Genomic DNA, 21,957 nt, shown 5'->3' on the forward strand with positions numbered 1-21,957 from the left:
AACTTATAGGATCTTAGTTCCTTGACTGGAGATCGAACCCTGGCCCCTGCACTGGAAGCACCAAGTCCTAACCACTGGACTGCTGGGGAGGTCCCAGCATACTTGCTTTAAATGAAGCTGGCCTGTCTCTTCTCGCTTTTTCTCCCATGTCAGATTTCTAAGCCAAAGACAACTAGGATTTGCTAAGTCTGTGTCATAAATGGGCTCCTGCTCAGATATCTGAAGTGAAAATCTGAAGAAGAATATCCTGACTCGCTTGGAGGTTCTTTATTTTAAAATTATCCTTTGTGTCTGCATTAGTTTCTTACGGCTGCTTTAACTACCACAAACTTAAGTCACTTTAAATGACGCAGAATTTACTATTTCACAGTTCTGAAAGTCAAAAGTCCAACATGGATCTCGCTGGGCTAAAATCATGGTGTCGGCAGGGCTGCATCCCTTCTGGAAGCTCCAGAGGAAAAACTCTGCCTTCTCCAGCGTTTAGAGGTTTGCCTGCGTTTCTTGACTCGCAGCCACTTCCTCCATCTTCCAAGCTGGCAGCACAGCATCTCCAAGCTCTCTCTGACTCTCCTCCCTCCGTCGTTCACTTAGAAGGACTTTCGTGATCACATTTGGACCCCTGGGAAGTCCAGGGTGGTCTGTCATATATGTGTGTGCAAAGGGCATACGCTCTTCTGGGCTGGTTTGGAGGGCATAGACGGCTATCAAGTGCTATGGATCAATCTACACTATGCCTTTGGCACTCTATGTTATGCTTTGAGATGCCCATCATTTGAACAGGTCACATTTATTTAGCTGTTTCCAAATAAGTCTTTCCTTAGACAAACAATTCTGAGAGACACCCATATCTCCCTGGGTCTATGTGAAGGCTCTTCTCGAAAGTTAAAAGATATCCTCAAATTACATTCTTTCTGGCAATGAACATATTTCTCCATGACCTCAGTATCTTGATGTTATCATCTTTTAATATTTTTGTCTATCATCTGGCTGATATTTTAAAATTTTTATATTTTCCTAATTATTCACAAGGTTGGACAACTTCTCATATGTTTGTGAGTGAAAGTTGCCCAGTCATATCTGACTCCTTGTGACCTCACGGACATCCATGGAATCTCCAGGCCAGAATACTAGAGTGGGTAGCCTTTCCCTTCTCCAGGGGATCTTCCCAACCCAAGGATCAAACCCAGGTCTCTTGCATTGCAGGCGGATTCTTTACCAGTTGAGCTAGTAACCGTTTATATTCCCTCTTCTATGAACTTCATATTTATTTACTTTTACCTATTTTAAATTCAGTTTTTAAGGGTATTTTTCTTATCATTTTTATATACCTTGAAAATTAATATTTGTCTATGATATATATGTTCTACGTATATTTCCCAGTGTATCACTTTCATTTAATTTGATTTACAATATTTTTTGTTATATGAAATTTTTCATTTTTGTTACATAAAATTTGAAATAATCAAAACTAGCATGTTTTCTTCGTTTTTGTTGTTGTTGACGGTCTTTACATTCCAAATCTTACGGCTTTCGAGGTCGTAAGAATAGTTTCCAATACTTTTTCCAGTAGTTTATAGTTTGGGTTTTTTATTTTTAACTCAGGAATCCAGTTAGTGTTTATTTGAGGTCCACTGGTCTTATTTTTTTCTCCACACAGATGGCTAATTGTGTCTGCTTTAAAGATTTTGCTTCCTTCCTAAAACATGACAGGTTATTTCTATCATAAACCAAATTCCAATATATTCTTAGGTCTCATTCTGTTTTCTCTACTCAATTTGGTTTATTTACTTATCTATTTGGGGCTGTTGTTGTTTAATCACTAAGTCACGTCTAACTCTTTTGCGACCCCATGGACCGTAGCCCGCCAGGCTCCTCTATCAGATTCTCCAGGCAAGAACACTGGAGTGGGTTGTCAGGTCCTCCTCAAGGGGATCTTCCTGACCCGGGATTGAACCCATGTCTCCTGCATGGGCAAGCAGACTGTTTGCCACTGAGCCCAGGGAAGCCCTGGTTTGGAGCTACTACCGCACTGATTTGGTTACCTTAGCTTTACTGTCCATATTGATAGATAGTTGGTTAACCCATGTCAGTAAAGCAAGTTCGTTTTCAGTCATTGCAAAAAAAAGACCAATAACGCATGTCTCAGGCACTCAGCTCCCACTCAAGGCCGCGATGAGAGATTTACTACCAGGACTAAAACCCACCCCCGAAGCCAAAGGACCCTCCTCTCCCCAGCTCCACTGCTGCCATCCAAATTCTTGTCCCAGCACCACGCCTCAAAATAACACTCAGCTGTAGATGGCACACCTGTTTGGGATTTAGTTACAATGAATCAGGATCTGTATTTATTTCAGTGGCCGGACAGGTGAAGCCCAAGCTGCATTTATAGCAAGCCAACTAGAAAGCAGAAGAAAATCCAGATCGTGAAGCTCTTTCCTCTTAGGGTGAAGGGGTTACAGCTGACAAGGCCTAAACTTCCTGTGTTTCAAACTCCTGTGATTCTTTACAGAAATGCCTCAAGTTGTAGCGGTCACACGAGGTCTCAGTCTAATTTACCCATGGCTTAAAACCTTTTGCTCATGAGAGTCACCTAGAGAGCTTATTAAAGGTGTGGATTCCGAAACTCTGGGGTAAAATTCAGAGCTCTTTAAACATGCACCTTAGCACTTCCCTGGGTGTCCAGTGGTTACGACTTGGCCTTCCCATGAAAGGTGCGTGGGTTTGATCCCTGGCTGGGGAGCTAAGATCCTACGTGCCTCATAGCCAAAACTCCAAAACGCAAAACAGAGGCGATATCGTAACAAATTCAATAAAGACTCCAAAAATGGTCTACATCAAAAAAAATCTTAAAAATTTACCTTAGCAGCACAGATCACCCAGGCCCTCACACAGATGCAGTGCCCTGAGGACTCAGAGCCCCCACTCTGGGGTGCAGGGGGTGTCTCTGTGTTACAACACGTGTTCTGTAATGAGGTAGCCTGATGTATTCATGGGCGTGCATTGGTTCTTGGGAAATTTTGCCTAGGCTAAGGGCACAGCAACCCACTCCAATCTTCTTGCCTAGAGAATCCCATAGACAGAGGAGCCTGGCGGACACTTGCAAAGAGTCAGACACGACTGAAGCGACTTAGCAGGCCCAGCAAGGACCCCTGAACAGCTGAAGTAAATCACAGCCAACTTGAGCGGGAAAGGGAAGAGCCTATAACTCAGCTTTTGCCTTGGCAGCAGACTCCCTTTCTGGTTGTTTTTTAATAAAATTAAAAGTGTGGCCTCGGGGAACAGAGGAGGGGACAGAGAAGCTGGGGTTGGGAGCTGCAAACTATGACATACAGAATGGATTAACAAGGCCGTACTGTAGAGCACCGGGAACTATATTCGGTATCTTGAGATAAACCATAACGGAAAAGAAGATAATAAAGAATCTACCTATCTATTTATCTATATATATAACTGAATCATTTTGCTGTAGAGCAGAAATTAACGCAACATTGCAAAGCAACTATGCATGCGTGCTAAGTCGCCTCAGTCACGTCCGACTCTATGTGACCCCATGGACTGTAGCCCACCAGGCCCCTCTATCCATGGGATTCTCCAGGCAAGAATACTGGAGTGGGTTGCCACGCCCTCCTCCAGGGGATCTTGCTGACCTAGGGGTCGAACTTGCAACTTCTATGTCTCCTGTATTGACAGGCGGGTTCTTTACCACTAACACCACCTTATACTCTAATTAAAAAATAAATAAATAAAATTTGAAAAAAAAGAAATCTGCCCAGCATTCCTCCCTGCTAAGAGGCACGTTCCAGGCCTGGGCATCTGGAGGTGGGTGGCACCTCCCAGACCCAACCTCACAGAGATCCACTGCTGGCTTCCCATCTCGGCCTCCAGCTGCTCTCACTAAGGGCTCCAGCACGTCCACCCGGTGACCTCGTGAACGTGTGATCTCTGCCGTGGCTGCCATTGGCCAACCTGAGCCACCTCCCTGGGTGGTCCACCTGAACTTCTTGGGTCCGCTTTTTGCTTTTGTCTCTAGTTTTCAAATGGCCTGTTTCTGAAGTAAAATGCAGGGAGTACTATTTTCCCCAGAAGGCCTGATATTTTATGTGATTTTCTAGAATGTGAAGTGTTGCAGGAATGCTTTTACTCTTCAGTTCAGTTCAGTTTAGTCCTCAGTCATGTCCGACTCTGCAACCCCATGGACTGTAGCACGCCAGGCCTCCCTCTCCATCACCAACTCCTGGAGCTTGCTCCAACTCATATCCATTGAGTCGGTGATGCCATCCAACCATCCCATCCTCTGTCACCCCTTCTCCTCCTGCCTTCAGTCTTTCCCAGCATCAGGGTCTTTTCCCAATGAGTCAGTTCTTCGCATCAGGTGGCCAAAGTATTGGAACTTCAGCTTCAGCATCAGTCCTTCCAATGAACACCCAGGACTGATTTCCTTTAGGATGGACTGGTTGGATCTCCTTGCAGTCCAAGGGACTCTCAAGAGTCTTCTCCAACACCACAGTTCAAAAGCATCAATTCTTCGGTGCTCAGCTTTCTTTATAGTCCAACTCTCACATCCATACATGACTACCGGAAAAACTGTAGTCTTGACTAGATGGACATTTGTTAGAAAAGTAATGTCTCTGCTTTTTAATATGCTGTCGAGGTTGGTCATAACTTTTCTTCCAAGCAGCAAGAGTCTTCTAATTTCATGACTACAGTCACCATCTGCAGTGATTTTGGAGCCCAAGAAAATAAAATCTCTCATTGTTTCCATTGTTTCCCCATCTATTTGCCATGAAGTGATGGGACTGGATGCCGTGATCTTTGATTTCTGAATGTTGAACTTTAAGCCAACTTTTTTCACTCTTCTCTTTCACTTTCATCAAGAGTCTCTTTATTTCTTCTTCACTTTCTGCCATAAGGGTGGTGCCATCTGCATATCTGAGGTTACTGATATTTCTCCTGGAAATCTTGATTCCAGCTTGTGCTTCATCCAGCCTGGCATTTTGCATGATGTACTCTGCATATAAGTTAAATAAGCACAGTGACAATATACAGCCTTGATGTACTCCTTCCCCTATTTGAAACCAGTCTGCTGTTCCATGTCCAATTCCAACTATCATTTCTTGACCTGCATACAGGTTTCTTAGGAGGCAGGTTAGGTGGTCTGGTATTCCCATCTCTTTAAGAATTTTCCATAATTCGTTGTGATCCACACAATCAAAGGTTTTGGTGCAGTCAATAAAGCTAAAGTAGATGTTTTTCTGGACTTGCTTTTTGATAATCCAACGGATGTTGTTAATTTGATCTCTGATTCCTCTGCCCTTTCTAAAACCAGCCTGAACATCTGGAAATTCACAGTTCGCATACTGTTGAAGGCTGACTTGGAGAATTTTGAGCATTACTTTGCTAGTGTGTGAGGTGAGTGCAATTGTGCAGTAGTTTGAGCATTCTTTGGCATTGCCTTTCTTTGGGATTTGAATGAAAACTGACCTTTTCCAGTCCTGTGGCCACTGCTGAGTTTTCCAAATTTGCTGGCATATTGAGTGCAGCACTTTCATAGCATCATCTTTTAGGATTCAAAATAGCTCAACTGGAATTCCATCATTTCCACTAGCTTTGTTCATAGTAATGCTTCCTAAGGCCCACTTAGAGACTATTTTTTTTAATAGTATATAGGACCTTTTTTTTTTTTTTTACTTTTATGCTGTATATTATACAGTCCATGAAATCTCCAGGCCAGAATACTAGAGTGGGTAGCCTTCCCCTTCTCCAGGGGATCTTCCCAGCCCAGGGATTGAACCCGGGTCTCCCACATTGCAGGCAGATCCTTTACCATCTGAGTCATCATGGAAGCCCAAAGCACTTCCCAAAGCCAGACTTGCAAAGCTTCCCAAAAAAGGTCTTGGTCACTGTTTGGTGGTCTGCTGCCCATCTGGTCCCCTAGAGCTTTCTGAATCCTGGCGAAACATTACATCTGAGAAATATGCTCAGCAAATCAATGAGATGCATTGAAAACAGCAGTGCCTGCAGCCGGCATGATTAGCAGGAAGGGCCCAGTTCATGCCCAACTGCACATCACACAACTAACGCTCCAAGAGTTGAACACATCGGGCTATGAAGTCTTGTCTCATCCACCGTATTCACCTGACCTCTCACCAACCAGCTACCACTTCTTCCAGCATGTTGACAACTTTTTGCAGGCAAAACGCATCTACAACCAGCAGGAGGCAGAAAATGCTTTCAAAGCGTTTGTCGAATCCCGAAGCATGGATTTTTACACTACTGGAAAAACAAACTTATTTCTTATGGGCAAAAATGTGTTGATTGTAATGATTCCTATTTTGATTAATAAAGATGTGTTTGAGCCTAGCTATAATGATTTAAAATTCATGGTCTGAAATCACACTTACTCTTGTCCAAGGTAATACACCAGAGAACACTCACTGCCTCAGTTTTGAAAAGTAGTACTGACTGACCTGGGGCTTTGTTCCTCAGCTAAGATGGATGGAAATCAGGGCAAGGGGCTCCAGAATCCCTGGTGAGGGTGGCGGGGGGGGGGTGGGGTGGGCGCGGGGGGGCGGCATGCCTTCATGAGGGGTGCGAACTCTCATGAAAGGTAGCCCCATTCTGCCAGTCTGGGGCCTGCAGCCCACCTTCATGACATGGCATTCCACTCCCCAAGGGCCTTACAACCACCAAAATCGGGATCTCTGGGGGTGGGACTAAGGTACCTGATATTTACAGCTAAGATTCTCGACCTCAGAAGTACAGAGAATCACATGGGAGCTTTCAAAACCCTCAGAGCCCAAGCCACACTGCAGACAAATCACATCGGAATCTTGGGGTGGTGGGGAGCTGGGGATGGTACTCAGGCATCAGATGGTTTAAGGTCCACAGGCTTGAGACCCATTGCCTTAGGGTCTTTTCTAACCTGGGAAAGATGTCTCCTTGCAGACCAAGACTTTTGGAACTTTAGCGTGCTTATGAATTCCCAAGAACTGGGTTAAAATTGCAGATTCTGATTCAGCAAGACTGGGGCGGGGCTTGAGATTCTATATTCTGACAAACAGGTCTGCAGACCACACGGTGAGTAGCAAGGCTGTAGGTACTTAGGAGCGCCCATGGGTTACTTAACAAAGACTTGAGTCCAAGACCGGCAGTGGGCCATGATCTTGTAGGTCTGGGATGGTAATGGTTTTTGGCAGAAGGAGCAGAGTGGGCTTTGTGATCAAAAACAAAACAAGCGTTTGTGTGACTCCCCGAGTCAACCATGGCGTGGTGCTGACAAGAGGCGTGACGGCCATGTGCTGAGAGATGAGTGATTATAAGCTTCTGTCCTTCCCATCATCAGCAGAGGGCTGGCTTATCCACCTCCCTGAGTCAGAGTTAACAGTTGTTTGGTGGGGGCGGGGGCGGGGGCACATATTTTATTATGTAACTGAATGCAAATCTCAGATTGTTCTGTCCCGGATATGAAAACTACATGGCAGGCAGGTTTAGATGATCAGCTTATGTTTTCTCTATGCTTTAAAAAAACTCACTGGAGACCTACTACCTGCCCTCTCACCGGGTGCCCATGCACATGACATATAGTTGGTGTGTAAATCACACAGCCTGCCTAACTACTGGACTGAACTTAGATGAAGTGAAGTTTCTTATCACCTTTATTACACAAGCCCACACAAGTGATTCCCAGGTGGCGCTAGTGGTAAAGAACCTGCCTACGGATGCAGGAGATGTAAGAGGCTGGGGGTCAATCCCTGGGGTGGGAAGATCCCCTGGAGGAGGGCATGGCAACCCACTCCAGCATTCTTGCCTGGAGAATGCCAAGGACAGAGGAGCCTGGCGAGCTAAAATCCATAGGGTTGCAAAAGAGCTGGACACAACTGAAGTGACTTGGCGTGCATGCACACAAGTGAAACATTTCTGTAGATCTTAACAGACACATACACACACAAGTGTGAGTAAAAAGGGAAAATCTGAACAAGTTCAGCACATGGTACCGATGCATCTTGGTTGTGAAAATTATACCAGAGTTTGGCCGAATGTCAGCCTCAGGGGAAGCTGGCCACAGTGTATAGTGGTCTCTCTATCCTATTTCTTACATCTATGCATGGACAATTGTTAAAAATTTCAATTAAGAAAAAGCATAAAACATCTTGTAGCCAGCCCTTAATGTTTTTAATATGGGGAGGAAGGACATAAGTATTAAGATAAATAACAAAACAAAAAATGATAATATTTTTTAAATGTTAACTGCAGAACAGGTACTGTGCCGAGCATTTTACATGCTTGGCCCTATCTTTTCTTCTTAATGTTTGCTTACTTATTTATTTGGCTCTGCCAGGTCTTAGTTGTGGCATGTGGGATCTAGTTCCCTGACCAGGGATAAAACCAGTCTCCTGCACTGTGAGCACGGCATCCAGGCCACCAGACCCCCAGGGAAGTCCCTATACAAAAGTTTTAATTTGCGCAGCACTCCATGAGGTAGTGGTTGTTATTATTTCTGTTGTTATTATTGCTATCATTTTGTTTCAAATGAGGAAACTGGGGCTGGGAGAGCTTAACCAGTTTTTCCCAGGTCACACAGTCAGGAACCAAACATGGGTCCAGAGCCCACTACACTATACAAGGACTGCAGACAAGAATGTTGTTCCTCTGGAAGGAGAAATCACAGTCAAAGACGAGGCATGTGCTTCAGGGAAGTGCCATTTGAAGGAGCCTGCACCTTGGCCTTGAAGGACCAGGTAAACTGAACTGGCAACAAGCCAACCGAGGGCACTCCAGACCAGAAGGTGGAAGAAAACACTGCCCGTATGAGAAACTGCCTCCTTTTCCAGATGAGGAGACCAGTGCACACATCTGCTTCGCCTCTCAGGTAGACAGGCATAATTGTGGAAGGCACCGAAAGCTTGGGGACATGGTGAGATCTTCCCAGATCTAGTTAGCAGTGAGTGAGAGCTGATAAGATACCGATAAGGCCAGGGCTGTATCTGAATCACCGGCATTCGCAAGGCAAGCCAAGTGCAAGGTGTGGCCAGCTTGGCATAAACCAATCAATTCCCAATGATGGGGCTTCCCCGATGGCTCAGCGGGTAAAGAATTCTCCTGCAATGCAGGAGACACAGGAGGTGTGGATTCGATCCCTGGGTCGGGAAGATCCCCTGGAGGAGGAAAATGGCAGCCCACTCCAGTACCCTTGCCTGAAAAATGCCATGGATAAGGAGGCTGGTGGGCTACAGCACAAAAGTTCGCAGAGCTGGACATAACCGAACAACTAAGCACAGCCTGACGCTACCTCCAGGGCCAGAAGAGCAGCGGAGAGCAATTTCCTAGTGGAAGGTTGGTATGTGAAGGGAATCAAGGACTGTACTCAGGACGATGAAGACCACAAATGCGTTGAGATCAGTGATTATTAGAATCACCCTTGACAATACCTGGAATTCACGGCAAAAGCAATTCTAAGAGGAGAGTTTACAGCAATACAATCTTACCTCAGGAAACAAAAATCTCAAATAAACAACCTAAACTTAAACCTAAAGCCACTAGAGGAAGAATACCAAAAAAACTCTAAAGTTAGTAGAAGGAAAGAAGTCATAAAGATCAGAGCCGAAATACATGAAACAGAGGGGGAGACAGCAATAGCAAAGATCAGTGAAATTAAAAGCTAGTTCTTTGAGAAGAACAAACAAAAGTGATAAACCTCTAGCCAGACTCATTAAGAAAAAAGAGGACTCAATCTAGCAACCTAGTACCATGTGGCCACCTACTCATTCAGTTATTGAGCACATATTATATAACCAGTACGATCCCAAGGACTTGGGACGTATCACTGAACGAAACGGTGACCAGCCTGCCTACTGTCATGGAGCTCACCTTCTAAGTTTAGTACTATATCCTGGTCAGGAAGATTCTTAATTATCAGAGCCTAAGAATGCATTTCCATACTGTATACTTGAGATCCCATCTCTTTAGAGAAATACAAATCTCTCTGGGGTGAGGCTGGGCAACTCTGCAGGAGAACAGACACAGCACTTCTGATCTAAAAGCAAGGATGATCTTACCCCAGTGTGGCTACAGGGAAACTTAAGATGGGTAGACTGGCAGTCCTCGCCTCTGAGTTGGCTCAAGAAAGCAAGATCAGAACCAAGGTGAAGGATTGGCAGTGTGATCCTTGAAGATGATTCAAGTTAGCCTGGGGTACCCTCTCTGTTTTCCACTCCCAAACTGGGATTAATTTAGGAATCTTCCATAAATGTAGACACTGGGGGCTTTCCAATCTTAGCCTGGGCAAGTACTACTCCAAGACAGATCAGAACAAGATGGCCTTGCTTTGTAAGAGTGGGAAAGGAAGACAGGAAATAAGGACCCCGGGAGAAGGTTTAGTTTACATGTCAGCCTTGTTGCTGTAATATAGAATTAGAGACATGGAATTTTTCTCAGAAGCTAAAAGCAACACACAGATGAAGAGAACATCCTAAAAGATAAGATGCTGGTTACTGTTTCTACTGCTGGGCACCTTAAAGGTAAGTGACTCAGGCAAGAATCAAGAGTGGGCAAATTTACTAATATTACCCCCAACCAAGGATTTTTAGCCATTTCAAATTTTAAGTTCTCAAGAGCCTCAGATGTCTGAGAATAAATATTTAAAATGTCTTTTGACTTAGTTATGGGAGGATTCACCCTCATAACTTGGACTTTTTTTTAAGCAACATTATAAAAAGTTTGATTTGGTTTTCAATGACCCTCTAGTGCTTTTGCATCACATTTGCAATATTTAGCCATTTGATAGAAATCTGGCTATGTTGTGTCCATGTGTAAGAAGCACAGACATCTACAATCAGGGAGTAACTTTTGCATGGGTGAAAGAAATCTGTGCTCACTATGCCACTATCCCTGTGGCATAATTTTCCTGCTTTAGTCAAAATTTTTCTACAGCACAAAACTGTTTCTGAATATACAGCTTCTGCTCATGTTGACCTGGAGTGAGAGACTGGCTCTGTGACAGAGAACAGCAAAGTGAGGAATGGTCCCTCCACCTGCAGAGTGCAAGCTATCTAAAAAGTCATGTTCATCGTTCTGAGATCGTTGCCTTGGTCATGCCTGAAAACACAGGTGGGACCTTGAGCTGAGAGCTTGCAAGGTGGGTGTGCATCCATGAGTGTGTGAGTGTGTAAGCAAGAGGGCCCTAAGAAGTTCAATAGAGATGACAGGGTCCCAGAGATGGTCCGTTTTATTTCTCTGCATTGCCAGGAAACAAGGGAGCTTGCTGGTCCCCAGAGTTCTCCATCTCAGAATTCAGCTTAGAGCACAGGCTGAGGATGAGAGAGGGGGCTCCTTCCTTCAGTGCCTCTCAACTCTGGGCAGCTAAGGAAGCTAGGAATTGCCTTGCACAGCAATGGTCTAAAACGAGCCTTGTCAATAGCCCCTTCCCCTCCACTGACTTTGGGGGGGCCACTTGGCAACACTTCCCCCTTCACACACAGCGCTTAATAACTGAAATAATTTGCCCAGTGAAATGCTCAGTGTGGATGCTAAACAATTGGGAAAAGGCACCCAGCTGAGCAAGGCAGAGTAATTTATGAGCAGAAAAGGACATGCTGTGTCTACTGACGTGGAGAAATTAACGCTACAGCTTAATTTTGTATTACTCTTTGGTCAAAACACCTCCTTAAATTTATCTTGGGCATGAGTCTGTGGTCACTGGTGTGTTAAACAACCACATAGGGTGAAGCTGGCACTCCTGCAAAAGAGCAGAGTCAACGTGGCCCTTCCATGGCTGATTTGGCCAGTGGAGCAGAAGAATCTGCTCAGGGAAGAAAAACTACCTCGCATCTGGAGATTTTTTTCAGATTGGCTATTTTATGAGTGGGCCTTTAGAAATCATCAGTGCATTAAAATTTTACTTTTTCCCAAAGTGAATTCAATAACCGAATACACTTGGGAATATTTAGTTTTCTTTGGAGTATTGTCTAGTCTTCTATGAAAACAATACTAAGTTCCTACTATAGAGTTGGGAGAAGGAAAAGCAGAGGCTGAGTAAATATGATGATAAATAACCTTTCTTGGGTATTTATTTACAGAAATCAAATCTTGACCATAATACAGCATCAGTTCAAAGCCCACTTAAAACCCTGTACACTTAAAAATATAATAAATTCATATATCACATAACATCCTTAGTATATTAATTTTTCCATCTCTTTCAAATATACCCCCAAATCAGTAATAGAGTAAAACTTTTCTTTTTTTTTTTACTTCCTGAAGTGTTTTCTTTGCCTCTTTTACACTATGTGGTCTAAGAAAAATAAAACAGAGATTCATTCAAAAATCTACTCAGATTTTTGAGTGCAGCAAAGTCTACTCTACTTTCTCCAGCATCATTAAGCAAATTCTGCAAATGTTTTAGACACACCAAAATCTCTCATTCATTCTATGAATTCTGATGGAAGCCAGCACTTACCAAGTTTCAAAAGTGTCCAGGAAAATCACCAAAAAGAATGTTTTGGTTTCTTTTAAAGACTACACCCGAAACATTTGCTTAAAAACTTTCTGAATAGTGACATTGCCTGATAAAATCCATGCAGTAGACAAAATATCAGATTTCTTTTTCCAGCTGTCCAGAATCCCATTAGTGCCTCTTACTTCTATCTGTCTTTTGCTATAATTAGGATGGCTTAGGGTTTATCTGGGCCTTTTTTCAAAACCAGATTTCCTTCCCAGCAGCAGCCCCTGTCATTCACAAGTCCCCCGGTGGTATCGGGAGAATTAGTTTGGTGTACACTGCGGTACAGCGATCGTGAACGTGAAAGGAAAGGAAATACACACCTGCACACACACACACACACACACACACAGATACATTTGAGCTCACAAATCGTAAAAGCGGAGTCTTACCTGCGGATGATCACACCAGCCTGAAACCCTGCGTGTTTCAAATGCGTCTGTAGCCCACACCCCTTCTCTCAGGAAGCGCAAGGTCTCTTCCCTGGTGAGCGAGCCGGGTGGAGTCAGCAGAGTTTTCACTTCTGGCTCTGCCTGGGCTGGAACCGCAGGGCCTCTTGCAGGAAATTGGGACTTCAGATCAGTCCCCTCTGCTCCGGCATGGGAGCTGTCTCTTTTGTCACTCGGGGTTAGTGGGTGCTTAACAGGTCCCTTGGGACAGAGGCGATCCAGGGAGGCTTCCGCTGTCCTTTCTTCCAGGCTGGAATTCAGCCTCTTGGCTTTTCCCTTAATTCCCGGTCGCTGCGTCCTGGCAGGGTTCTCAGAGCCCCTCCGGCTCCATGTGTCTTTCTCCCCTACTCTCCTCTCGGCCGTGGTCTCCAGATGCCGGCGCATCCCGGGCTGTCCTGACTCGCCAGACAAGTGCTTCCCCTCTCTCCCTATCACCGCTTTATCCATGTTTAGCAGGTTGTCACTGGAGAATTCCTTTCCGGCCTGGTGGCTGTCTCTGGTTTCTCCTTGAATTCCTGGATAACCGTCTTCAGCAGCCTCCGAGGCAGCGGGCGGTTTGTACCTGCCTAGCTCTGTCACTGTAGCCAGTCCATCCTGCTGAGGTCCCGGGGGCAGGGGCATCCCCGCTCGCAAGGATGAGGCTCTGCGCGTGGAGGCCTGGCTGCTCCTTCCCCCCACTTCTTGGGGTGGTGAGTGATGACCAGCGGTGGCATCCATGGGCCCCGTGTCATCCGACACCGGGGGCCTGCGACCCAATTCACTGAAGAAACGCTCACACCCACCCAGGCTACACTCACTGAATTCCATCTCTTCGTCATCGCTTTCTAATAAAAAAACACACTCTGTCCCCTGCAGGTTCCTCTGCCAGATCGCATTAGAGTAATCTGTCATAACGTCGGAACATTCCAGATACTCCAGGTCATCATCTGAAAACTCCTCGGCGCAGGTTAGGGTTATCTCTGGGCAAAGTTCATAGTCACTGTCAGAGTCTGTGCTGGAAGCCGGGGGGCTGACAGGCCTGGCACCTGGAGGAGCGGACGAGTCTGCCCGTGTCAGGGGCAGGCTGCAGCTGAGGTACTTCTGGACTCCGGCATTTTGGTGACCAGAGTTCAAGCCTTCCTCGTTAGGGCCCTCAGGGTCTAAGGCACCATCTATTAACCTTGGTACTTTGGAATGCACGGTCCTGTGGCCACACACATCTTGTTTATCAGGAGCATCACTTGAATTAGGAAAATGCAACCCGTCCGCAACGCCCTCTGTGTTGGCAGCATCACCAGCCTCTTCAGTTTGCCTTGTGTCTTTAACGGCCAAGGGGTTGTCAGAGCCGGATGCACCAGGGTCATGGTCGGCGGATACCTGGAGTGAATGAGCACCGCTGGATTTGGAGGAGGGGGCGTGAGCTGACGTGGGAGGCCCCGAGGCAATACCTTCTCCTTCCTTATAAGGATGCTCTTCCTCATCAGTGTGGTTTGGGCTCTCCTGCTCATATGTCTCCGTGTCGTGTTTCCAACCTGTGTGCCCGTCATCTTTCGGGTTGGGAGAGAGTGGTCGGTCCTCTGACGGGCACTGCACTTCAACGGAAGCAGAGCAGCAGATCATCCCAAAACAGTTCTGAGCAGAGACTTGATAAACAGCAGCGTCATTCTGGGTACAGCTAGGATGAAGAGAGGAGACACGTAAGTTTGCATGCTGACATGCCTTACATCATGGCACACACAGTCAATGACCGTGGTTTTCCTGCACACTCAAGATCTGGGGTCCCCCTGAGAAGGGGTTTGTGGTCAGAGGCAACAGGCTGAGATGCTCAGCATTTTCCCTTAAGACTTTCCACAGTCTTACCCCAAATCGAAAATGCTGAAAATAACTCAGATGAATGGGGACACAGTTTCTAGTTTCTTCTCTCTTTTAAGTCATGTTATGTTATAGGAACTTGAAGCAGTATTACTTTCTGAAGGAAGGCATAGTACACAAAAAACTAAAGCACTCTAAATCATATAGTGGACTACTATAAGCAGTAATTCTTTTAAAGACTGCTAAGAAAACATGGTTCTTGCCAGGAGGCTGTAAAGCTAATACCATGCTAGGACTGTGTGCATGAAGAACAGTGCCCTTTCCTCTTTAATTTAACATGACTATAAAGTCTAAACCACAGCCACGAACCCCTCTGGCTGGAAACCAATGTCCACATGCCATCCTGACCAGTACCCGCCTGGTGTTTGGCTCTGGCTCAGCAGGGAAGAAACTGAATCCTGGCTCACGCCAAGCCTGCTCTCCCTGCTCCAGAAAGGATGGTGCTGGGGGCCCCTCCCTTTCTTGACTGGAGCCACATGGCGCCTGGAGCCTGACTTGCTTTGCTGACCTTTCCCCTTAGAACACTTCTCCAGGCTCTGCAGTCTCAATAAACACGTGTTGTACCTGCTCTATTTTTTTAATATTAATTTTTATTTGTTTATTAATACTTAGCAGCACCAGGTCTTAGTTAAGGCACATAGGATCTTTGATCTTTGCTGCAACATGCGGGATCTTTACTTGCAGCATGTGGGATGGTGGGCTGCAGTCCATAGGGTTGCAGAGAGTCGGGCACGACTAAGTGACTCGGCATGCACACATGCATACGTACATACATGGGACCTAGTTCCCCCACCGGGGATCAAACCCGGGCCCCCCGCACTGGGAGCACTGAGTCTTAGCCACTGGAACACCAGGGACGTCCCTATACTTGCTTTTGAATTTGTACTTTTATTTATCTCATTTGATCATTGTAACACTGCTGGTGTATTATGTACTATCCATCTTCAGAAAGCAGGAGCTGAGGGTCTGGCTCAGGCTCAGAGGTGATGGTCAGATCGTTAGTGACTCTTGCGTGTAAGAGATGCACAAATGTCTCCCCCCAGGAGGGTCAGTGGTAGATGTTTACAGCCATGGGACACAGTCTTCCTTATCCTCTCTCTTCCTTACTGGAGGGCCCTCTTTGTCTCCTGACCTCATATGTGCTCACAAGCCTTCAACTGTTGGGTACCCACTCACATAGGCCTCAACTTCAAAAAGCACAGACTAATTTCAACTGCATTAATACTTTGTTTTGTTGGCAACTTGATTCTCAAGTAGAAGACACTCGAGGTGGCCGAGGTTGGCCAGGCCTGACCCACAGCCAATCTCTGGATTTGCCGTGGCCAATAGCATGGGGAGAATGAAATTTAGGACAACTTTCTGGGGGAATGAGTAGCTGCTCCTGTCTATTTCATAAGATTATTCTGAGGTTCAAATGACAAAATCAGGGTGAAAGGACTTTGTGAAGCAGAAACTTTATGCCATATATATACTCTATAAGAAAGCAGAAGTGATCAAATGATAATTACATGATGTGATAAGAGTGTTAGCTGACGTTGCTATGGCAGTCATAGTGTAACATAAAGGTGTCAGATCACTAAATTGCACACCTTCAAAACTCAGTTTAAAAAGGGGAGGGGAGACTTCCCTGGTGGTCAAGTGGCCAAGACTTTGTGGTCTCAATATAGGGGGCCTGGGTTCAACCCCTGGTCAGGGTCATATGCTGCAACAAAGATCAAAGATTCCGCATGCTGCAACTAAGATCTGGCACAAACAAACAAATCATTATTCTTAAAAAAAAGGATGGGGCAGCACTAAGACCAGGTTTTCTCTGGTTCTTAAGAAGTCTGCAGAAACTATCAGGATGACTTGTAAAATCTTACATCAGATTCAAATTCTTGAATCAGAATCTGTGGCTAGGGACTTTCCTGGTGGAACAACGGCTAAAACTCTACACTCCCCCATGCAGGGGGTAGGGTTTGATCCCTTGTCGGGGAACTGGATTCCACCTGCCACAAGTCAAGCTCCTGCACACCACAGCGGAGACCCAGCACAGTAAATAAATGAACAAACAGTGAAAAAAAAGAATCTGTGTGTAGAGGGCCCAAGAAGTTACTTTTCAAGTTCCCAAACACATTCTGCTACAAATCGTCCTTGGCCTACCCTCAAAGACATCCTCATCCTCATCGTTAATTAGGCTGAGGTCTCTTCAGTTGAAGCTGAGGAGAGCATGGAGAGAAACAGACCTTTGCGTGACTTTCACATGGCCCACGTCATTCCCTTCATGCTTCTTTTTGGTGTGTTCTTGGAGATTTGGCCTCAGTTGAGAGCTTAAATGGGGCTTCCCCAGTGATTCAGTGGTAAAGAATCCACCTGCAATGCAGGAGATCCAAGAGACTCAGGTTCAATCCCTGGGTCGGGAAGATCCCTTGGAGGAGGGCATGGCAACGCACTCTAGGTATTCTTGCCTGGAGAATCCCACGGACAGAGGAGCCTGGAGGGCTTCAGTCCATAAGGTCGAAAAGAGTCAGGACTGAAGCTACTGAGCATGCACGCAAGAGAGCGTAAACAGAGAATAAAACAGCCCGCAGGGGCTTCTGGAAAATCCCAAGTAATTCTAATTTCCTCTTCTATCCAGACCATGATCCGTCTGCTGAACGAACCAGCTACCCTGAAGGTACTATGATTCATGTAGGAAGAAGAGAAAGGAAGAGAAAAAAATGAGCCTGAGAGGCACAAAGGACAGGTAAGAAAGGAATAAAGGAGAGAACAGAGGCGATTCGCAAAACTCAAGAAGGGAAAACACAACAAATGTTAGAAAAATACGGAGAAAATCAATGGATTCCGTGCACTTAATTTCTGAATGATGAAATTAACAGATATAGGAAAGTTATGATTTAGTAATGTCAGATTTTATGGAACACGTGTTTTAGCTGATAGAAGATTTTACAAGTCATCCTGAGTATATTAAAGAGGAAGAAGAACTGGATTAAGTATAATTAACTTCTCACTGTCTAATGAGTGCCTTTGAGAGAGTTATGGTTTGCGGTTGGCACGTCCTAGATAATTATCTCTCCTCATCCTAACGAGGAGGTGGAGAAAATCCGGCAAGAAACCCAGCCTTGTTAAATGCTTCCTCTATTAAACAGTATGCTGGCTGCTCCCTGTCTGCAAAACTAATGCTCAAAGGAGTCATTTCCCCCAAAGTGACAGGGTTGGCAAGTGGCGGAGCTTAGAGAGGAGACAGGGTCTCTGACTCTTGTGCCTGGCTCTGCGTGTCCTGTTAGAAAATACACGTTCAGAGGAGAGAAATGACAGGGGCAGAGAAAGGTCACATCTGCAAGTAAAGGGTTTCTTTTCTGAGTTTGCATCTTCATGGGTAAACTGACGGCAAGAGTGTGAACCAATATAACAGTAAGAGTTGATGGGGACTCAAGAAGGGACTTCTCCAGTGGGTCCAGTGGTTAAGACTCCAAGCTTCCAATGCAGGGGGCTCAGGTTCAATCCCTGGTTGGGAAACTAAGATCCCACATGCTGCTCAGTGTGGCCAAATAAAGAAATAAAATTTTCCAAAAAAAAAAAAAAGAGTCAAGGAGATGGGGGAGACATCATGTCCAGCCCTGAAATGACTAAACATCTCCAGGAGAGGTGTTGTAAGCTTCTCAGAGGCGCTTACAGTCAGTTCTGTGCCAAGTTGCATGGTGCATTCCAGAAGGGCAAAGGGAATTCAAAGCAAGGACCTCAGGGGTAGCCATTGAAACGGCATGAACACAGGGTTGGGGTTTAGAATCTTGGCGAAATGCTGGCAGAGTGGCCTGCCTGTGGACCCCACGGTGATTTTACAGGAATGTGAAACCATTCGGGAAGAAATTCCCTGAACATACCTGCATACCTCTCCTTTTGGGTGAAGAAGACAGCAGCCTTCCTCCACCTTGCTGTGAAATCTTGCCTGAATACTCTTAGGTTCTTTCTAAATAAATCACTTCCATATTAGAGACAAAGGAATGCGTGAGACCTTAAGTAAATGGGGCTTCTTCTGAGCTTGAACTATTCAGTTTAAACCAAAAGTTCTCAAACATTTTGGCAGCAGGCCCCTTTAAACTCTCAAAAATAATTGAGGATTCAACAGATGTTTGTTTATAGGGGTAATATCCACCAATGTTGACCATATTAAAGTTATGGAAAAATTGAAAACATTTGTTTATTCCTTCAGAAAGAACAAAAATTGCCTTATTACAAGTTTGTATAAATGACATATTTTTATGAAAAATACCAGGACAGCACCAGAGAGGAAAAAAACATTTTTTTTTTTTGTAAAACAAAGTAACATTGAGCATGCTAAGCTGCTTCAGTCATGTCCAACTCTTGCACACTGGAAAAGTGGTATTGCTTTACACTTTTTTCATGTAGCTTGTGGCTTAATAGAAGACAGCTGGATTTTTGTATCTGCTTCTGTTTTCAATATGATGCACTACAGTGTTCGGGTTGAAGTATATGAAGAAAATCTGGCCTCACACAGATACATTGTTGGAAAAGGAACCAGTATTTTAATGGTCTTTTTAATATGGTTTCAGATAACCTCTTTGATACCACACAAAGATTAGTTGCAATGTGGAATCCAAAACGCGATCAATGAATTTTTCATACATGTTACACAGAATCTGTTGGTCTGCACTGCATTTTACATGTATCTTTAACCCATGCATGATTTTTTATCATATATTGGTCATTTGGAAAAATTTGGTTCATGAGATCTTCCTAATATTAATATGGTTCAATATACAATATTTTTAAGAATTACATTCATTAATATTACTCTTACCCTTGTCAGAACAGCTTCGAGGTATTGGGAAGCTATCAAACTTCTAAAGAGATACAAGTTTTCCAAACTTCTAAATTAAGGAAATAATATGAATATTCACTTATAACGATGTGAGTCAATTCTGTGCTAAATGGCATAGAAGTAGAAGATGAAAGCATCAGCAAAAACTGAACTAAAGGACCCCCGGAAGTTTCCTCCTTTACAGCAAGAACACTGGCAGCATTTGTCTGAATCAACTTTTTCAGAACCCTCAACACCAGTCAAGGGCAAAGTGGGTAGCATTTGTTCAAGAAAAATGGCTGACTCCCAGCAAGAAGAGTGAGTTTTTTGCAATTTAATTTGCCCTAGCCCTCTCCCGTATCCCCAGTTGCATGGTAGTCTCAAGAACCAAGAGCCCACAGCCGGTGAAAATCTATAGCCCAGTAACCACTAAAGGAGAAAGAACAGGGTGGGAAGCCCTTGTTCCAGAAGCCCCCTTCCCCAGGAATCAGTATTATGACCCATTTGGTGCTGACCTGGACAACCTCACCCACAAGATTCCCTTTACATGACAGAGCTCAATCAATATGAACAATATTTTCCCAGAGAGCATTTTCGTCCAAAAAATTCAGAGCCAACAGTGTCACATCTAGGCTGCCTGCAGCCGTGGATAACAACTACGGCAAACAACAGGCACACCGATATGTTGAACTGGGAAGGAGGAGGTTGGTTCCCATTGATGCTGGGGGCGTGGGGTGGTGAGAGGAGGCAGGAGGCTGGGGATAGCGCTAATCCTAGAAGTTCCCTGGGATTCCACCTACTTGGGATGGTTTTGCGTCCTGTGAACAAGTGTCGTAAATGTGAGTGAGAACTAAGAACCCAGGAAAGGGATCCACAGGACTGGTGATGCTATAAAATAAGAATGTGAAGACACGGCGTTGGGGACAGAATGTATCAAGTGCAATAAAAGGCATGGAGTCATGTTTTTCTTTAGCTGTTGGTGCCATAGACCTATGCAAATGGACGCACTTTGAAATCCCTCCACTTCTCTCCCCATCATTCTCATCATCCCCGAAGGGCGTCGTGTGTTCAAATGCATTATTTCATGCATTTACCTTTTCCTGGTTGTTGTTTAGTCGCTAAGTCATACCCAACTCTTGCTATCCCACGGATTATAGCCCACCAGGCTCCTCTGTCCGTGGGATTCTCCAGGCAAGAATACTGGAGTGGATTGCCATTTGCCTCTCCAGGGGATCTCTCCCACCCAGGGATCGAACCCGGGTCTCAGGTCTCCTGCATTGCTGGCAGATTCTTTACCACTCAGCCACCTGGGAAGCCCTCGTTCATGACTGCAGTGGCGTAAATAAAATGAGTTGCGTCCGTGTGGAATGCGAAGCCGATGACCCCGCTCCTGTTGCGGCTCCCTTCCTTCTGTCTCCTGGAGGTCTTTTGCCCGCTCCCCCAAAACGCTCCCACCATCGTTAAAAATGCTGAAACTCAAACTGTGAGATCTGGCCAGGTGCCCTGAAGGCAGAGTTGGTAGGAGAAGAAGCTGAAAGTGTTGGCTAGAGGTAAGACTTGGAACCCTCCCTGAATTTCAGATATGACTCTATTACTCATTCCATGTTCCAGTGGAAGAAAACAAGACCTGGGAATGAGCTGTCTCCCCGGCCCCTCCCTGAGGCTGCCTGTGCAGCAGCGGGGGGAGGCTGGGCTCATGCATACTTACATGATGACATCCTTGTCCTTCCCGCAGTCAGAGCACGGGGTGAAGGTCATAGTATTTTCTGACACTAAGTGTCTGTATTTTATGACTTGCCTAACTACTGTTGTCCATTTTATGAACTGACTTACTCAGAATAACTGAAGGAATAAGTAAGGCTTGCGTTTCCTTTCCATGCCCCAAAGCTACATTCATTGTGGAGATGGAAGAATTCTAACACTACAAACACACGGAATTTCTTGATAGATGTATTTTAAAATTGATGAAGAGATTCCTTGTACATGCACCAATTTATCTAGTTACTTATCCAACAGATGTACTGAACCGGACCTCTGGAGAGATGAAGGGGGCTTTGGTTTGTGCTGCTCCAGGGACCGTCTGCCCCTGTCCCCTCTTGTGCTCACTATTACAGAGCTGGCCCCTGGAATCTGCATCTCCCCCACTCCCAGGACCACTGGCTCTCTGCTGCACTTGACCCAAAGAAGGGAGGGGATGGGGCTTCCCACGTGGCACAGTGGTAAACAATCCACCTGCCAGTATGGGAGACACGGGAGACGCGGGGGCTGGAAAGATCCTCTGGAATAGGACATGGCAACCCACTCCAGTATTCTTGCCTGGAAAACCCCATGGACAGAGGAGCCTGACGGGCTACAGTCCA

At 45.3% G+C, this 21,957-nt stretch overlaps 2 protein-coding genes across 14 annotated transcripts in view; one reads left to right on the plus strand and one right to left on the minus strand.

Annotated features, from left to right (window-relative positions):
* The window catches only part of ALPK2 (alpha kinase 2), a 140,920-nt gene that overhangs the window by 75,329 nt on the left and 43,634 nt on the right, over positions 1–21,957 (minus strand). For all 4 annotated transcript variants that reach the window (XR_006057722.2, XM_027960856.2, XM_027960857.3 and 1 more), the window contains exon 4: positions 12,889–14,599. Coding sequence is in view for 3 of the 4 variants with exons in the window: in XM_027960856.2 (XP_027816657.2) it covers positions 12,889–14,599 (1,711 nt within the window). In the remaining variant the exon portion in view is untranslated. The remainder of the gene's footprint in view (positions 1–12,888; positions 14,600–21,957) is intronic.
* The window catches only part of LOC105604560 (craniofacial development protein 2-like), a 47,970-nt gene continuing 36,287 nt past the window's right edge, over positions 10,275–21,957 (plus strand). For 5 of the 10 annotated variants that reach the window (XR_009598260.1, XR_009598262.1, XR_009598263.1 and 2 more), the window contains exons 1-4: positions 10,275–10,517; positions 10,955–11,134; positions 13,801–14,621; positions 17,414–17,521. The gene's annotated coding sequence lies outside the window, so the exon portion shown is untranslated. Of the gene's footprint in view, positions 10,518–10,954; positions 11,135–13,800; positions 20,803–21,957 lie in introns of those variants that run through there. The other 5 variants (XR_009598266.1, XR_009598264.1, XR_009598265.1 and 2 more) reach the window with 3 other exon arrangements.

This window comes from Ovis aries, chromosome 23 (genome assembly GCF_016772045.2).
Source record: "Ovis aries strain OAR_USU_Benz2616 breed Rambouillet chromosome 23, ARS-UI_Ramb_v3.0, whole genome shotgun sequence".
In the NCBI taxonomy this organism is placed as follows: Eukaryota; Metazoa; Chordata; class Mammalia; order Artiodactyla; family Bovidae; genus Ovis; species Ovis aries.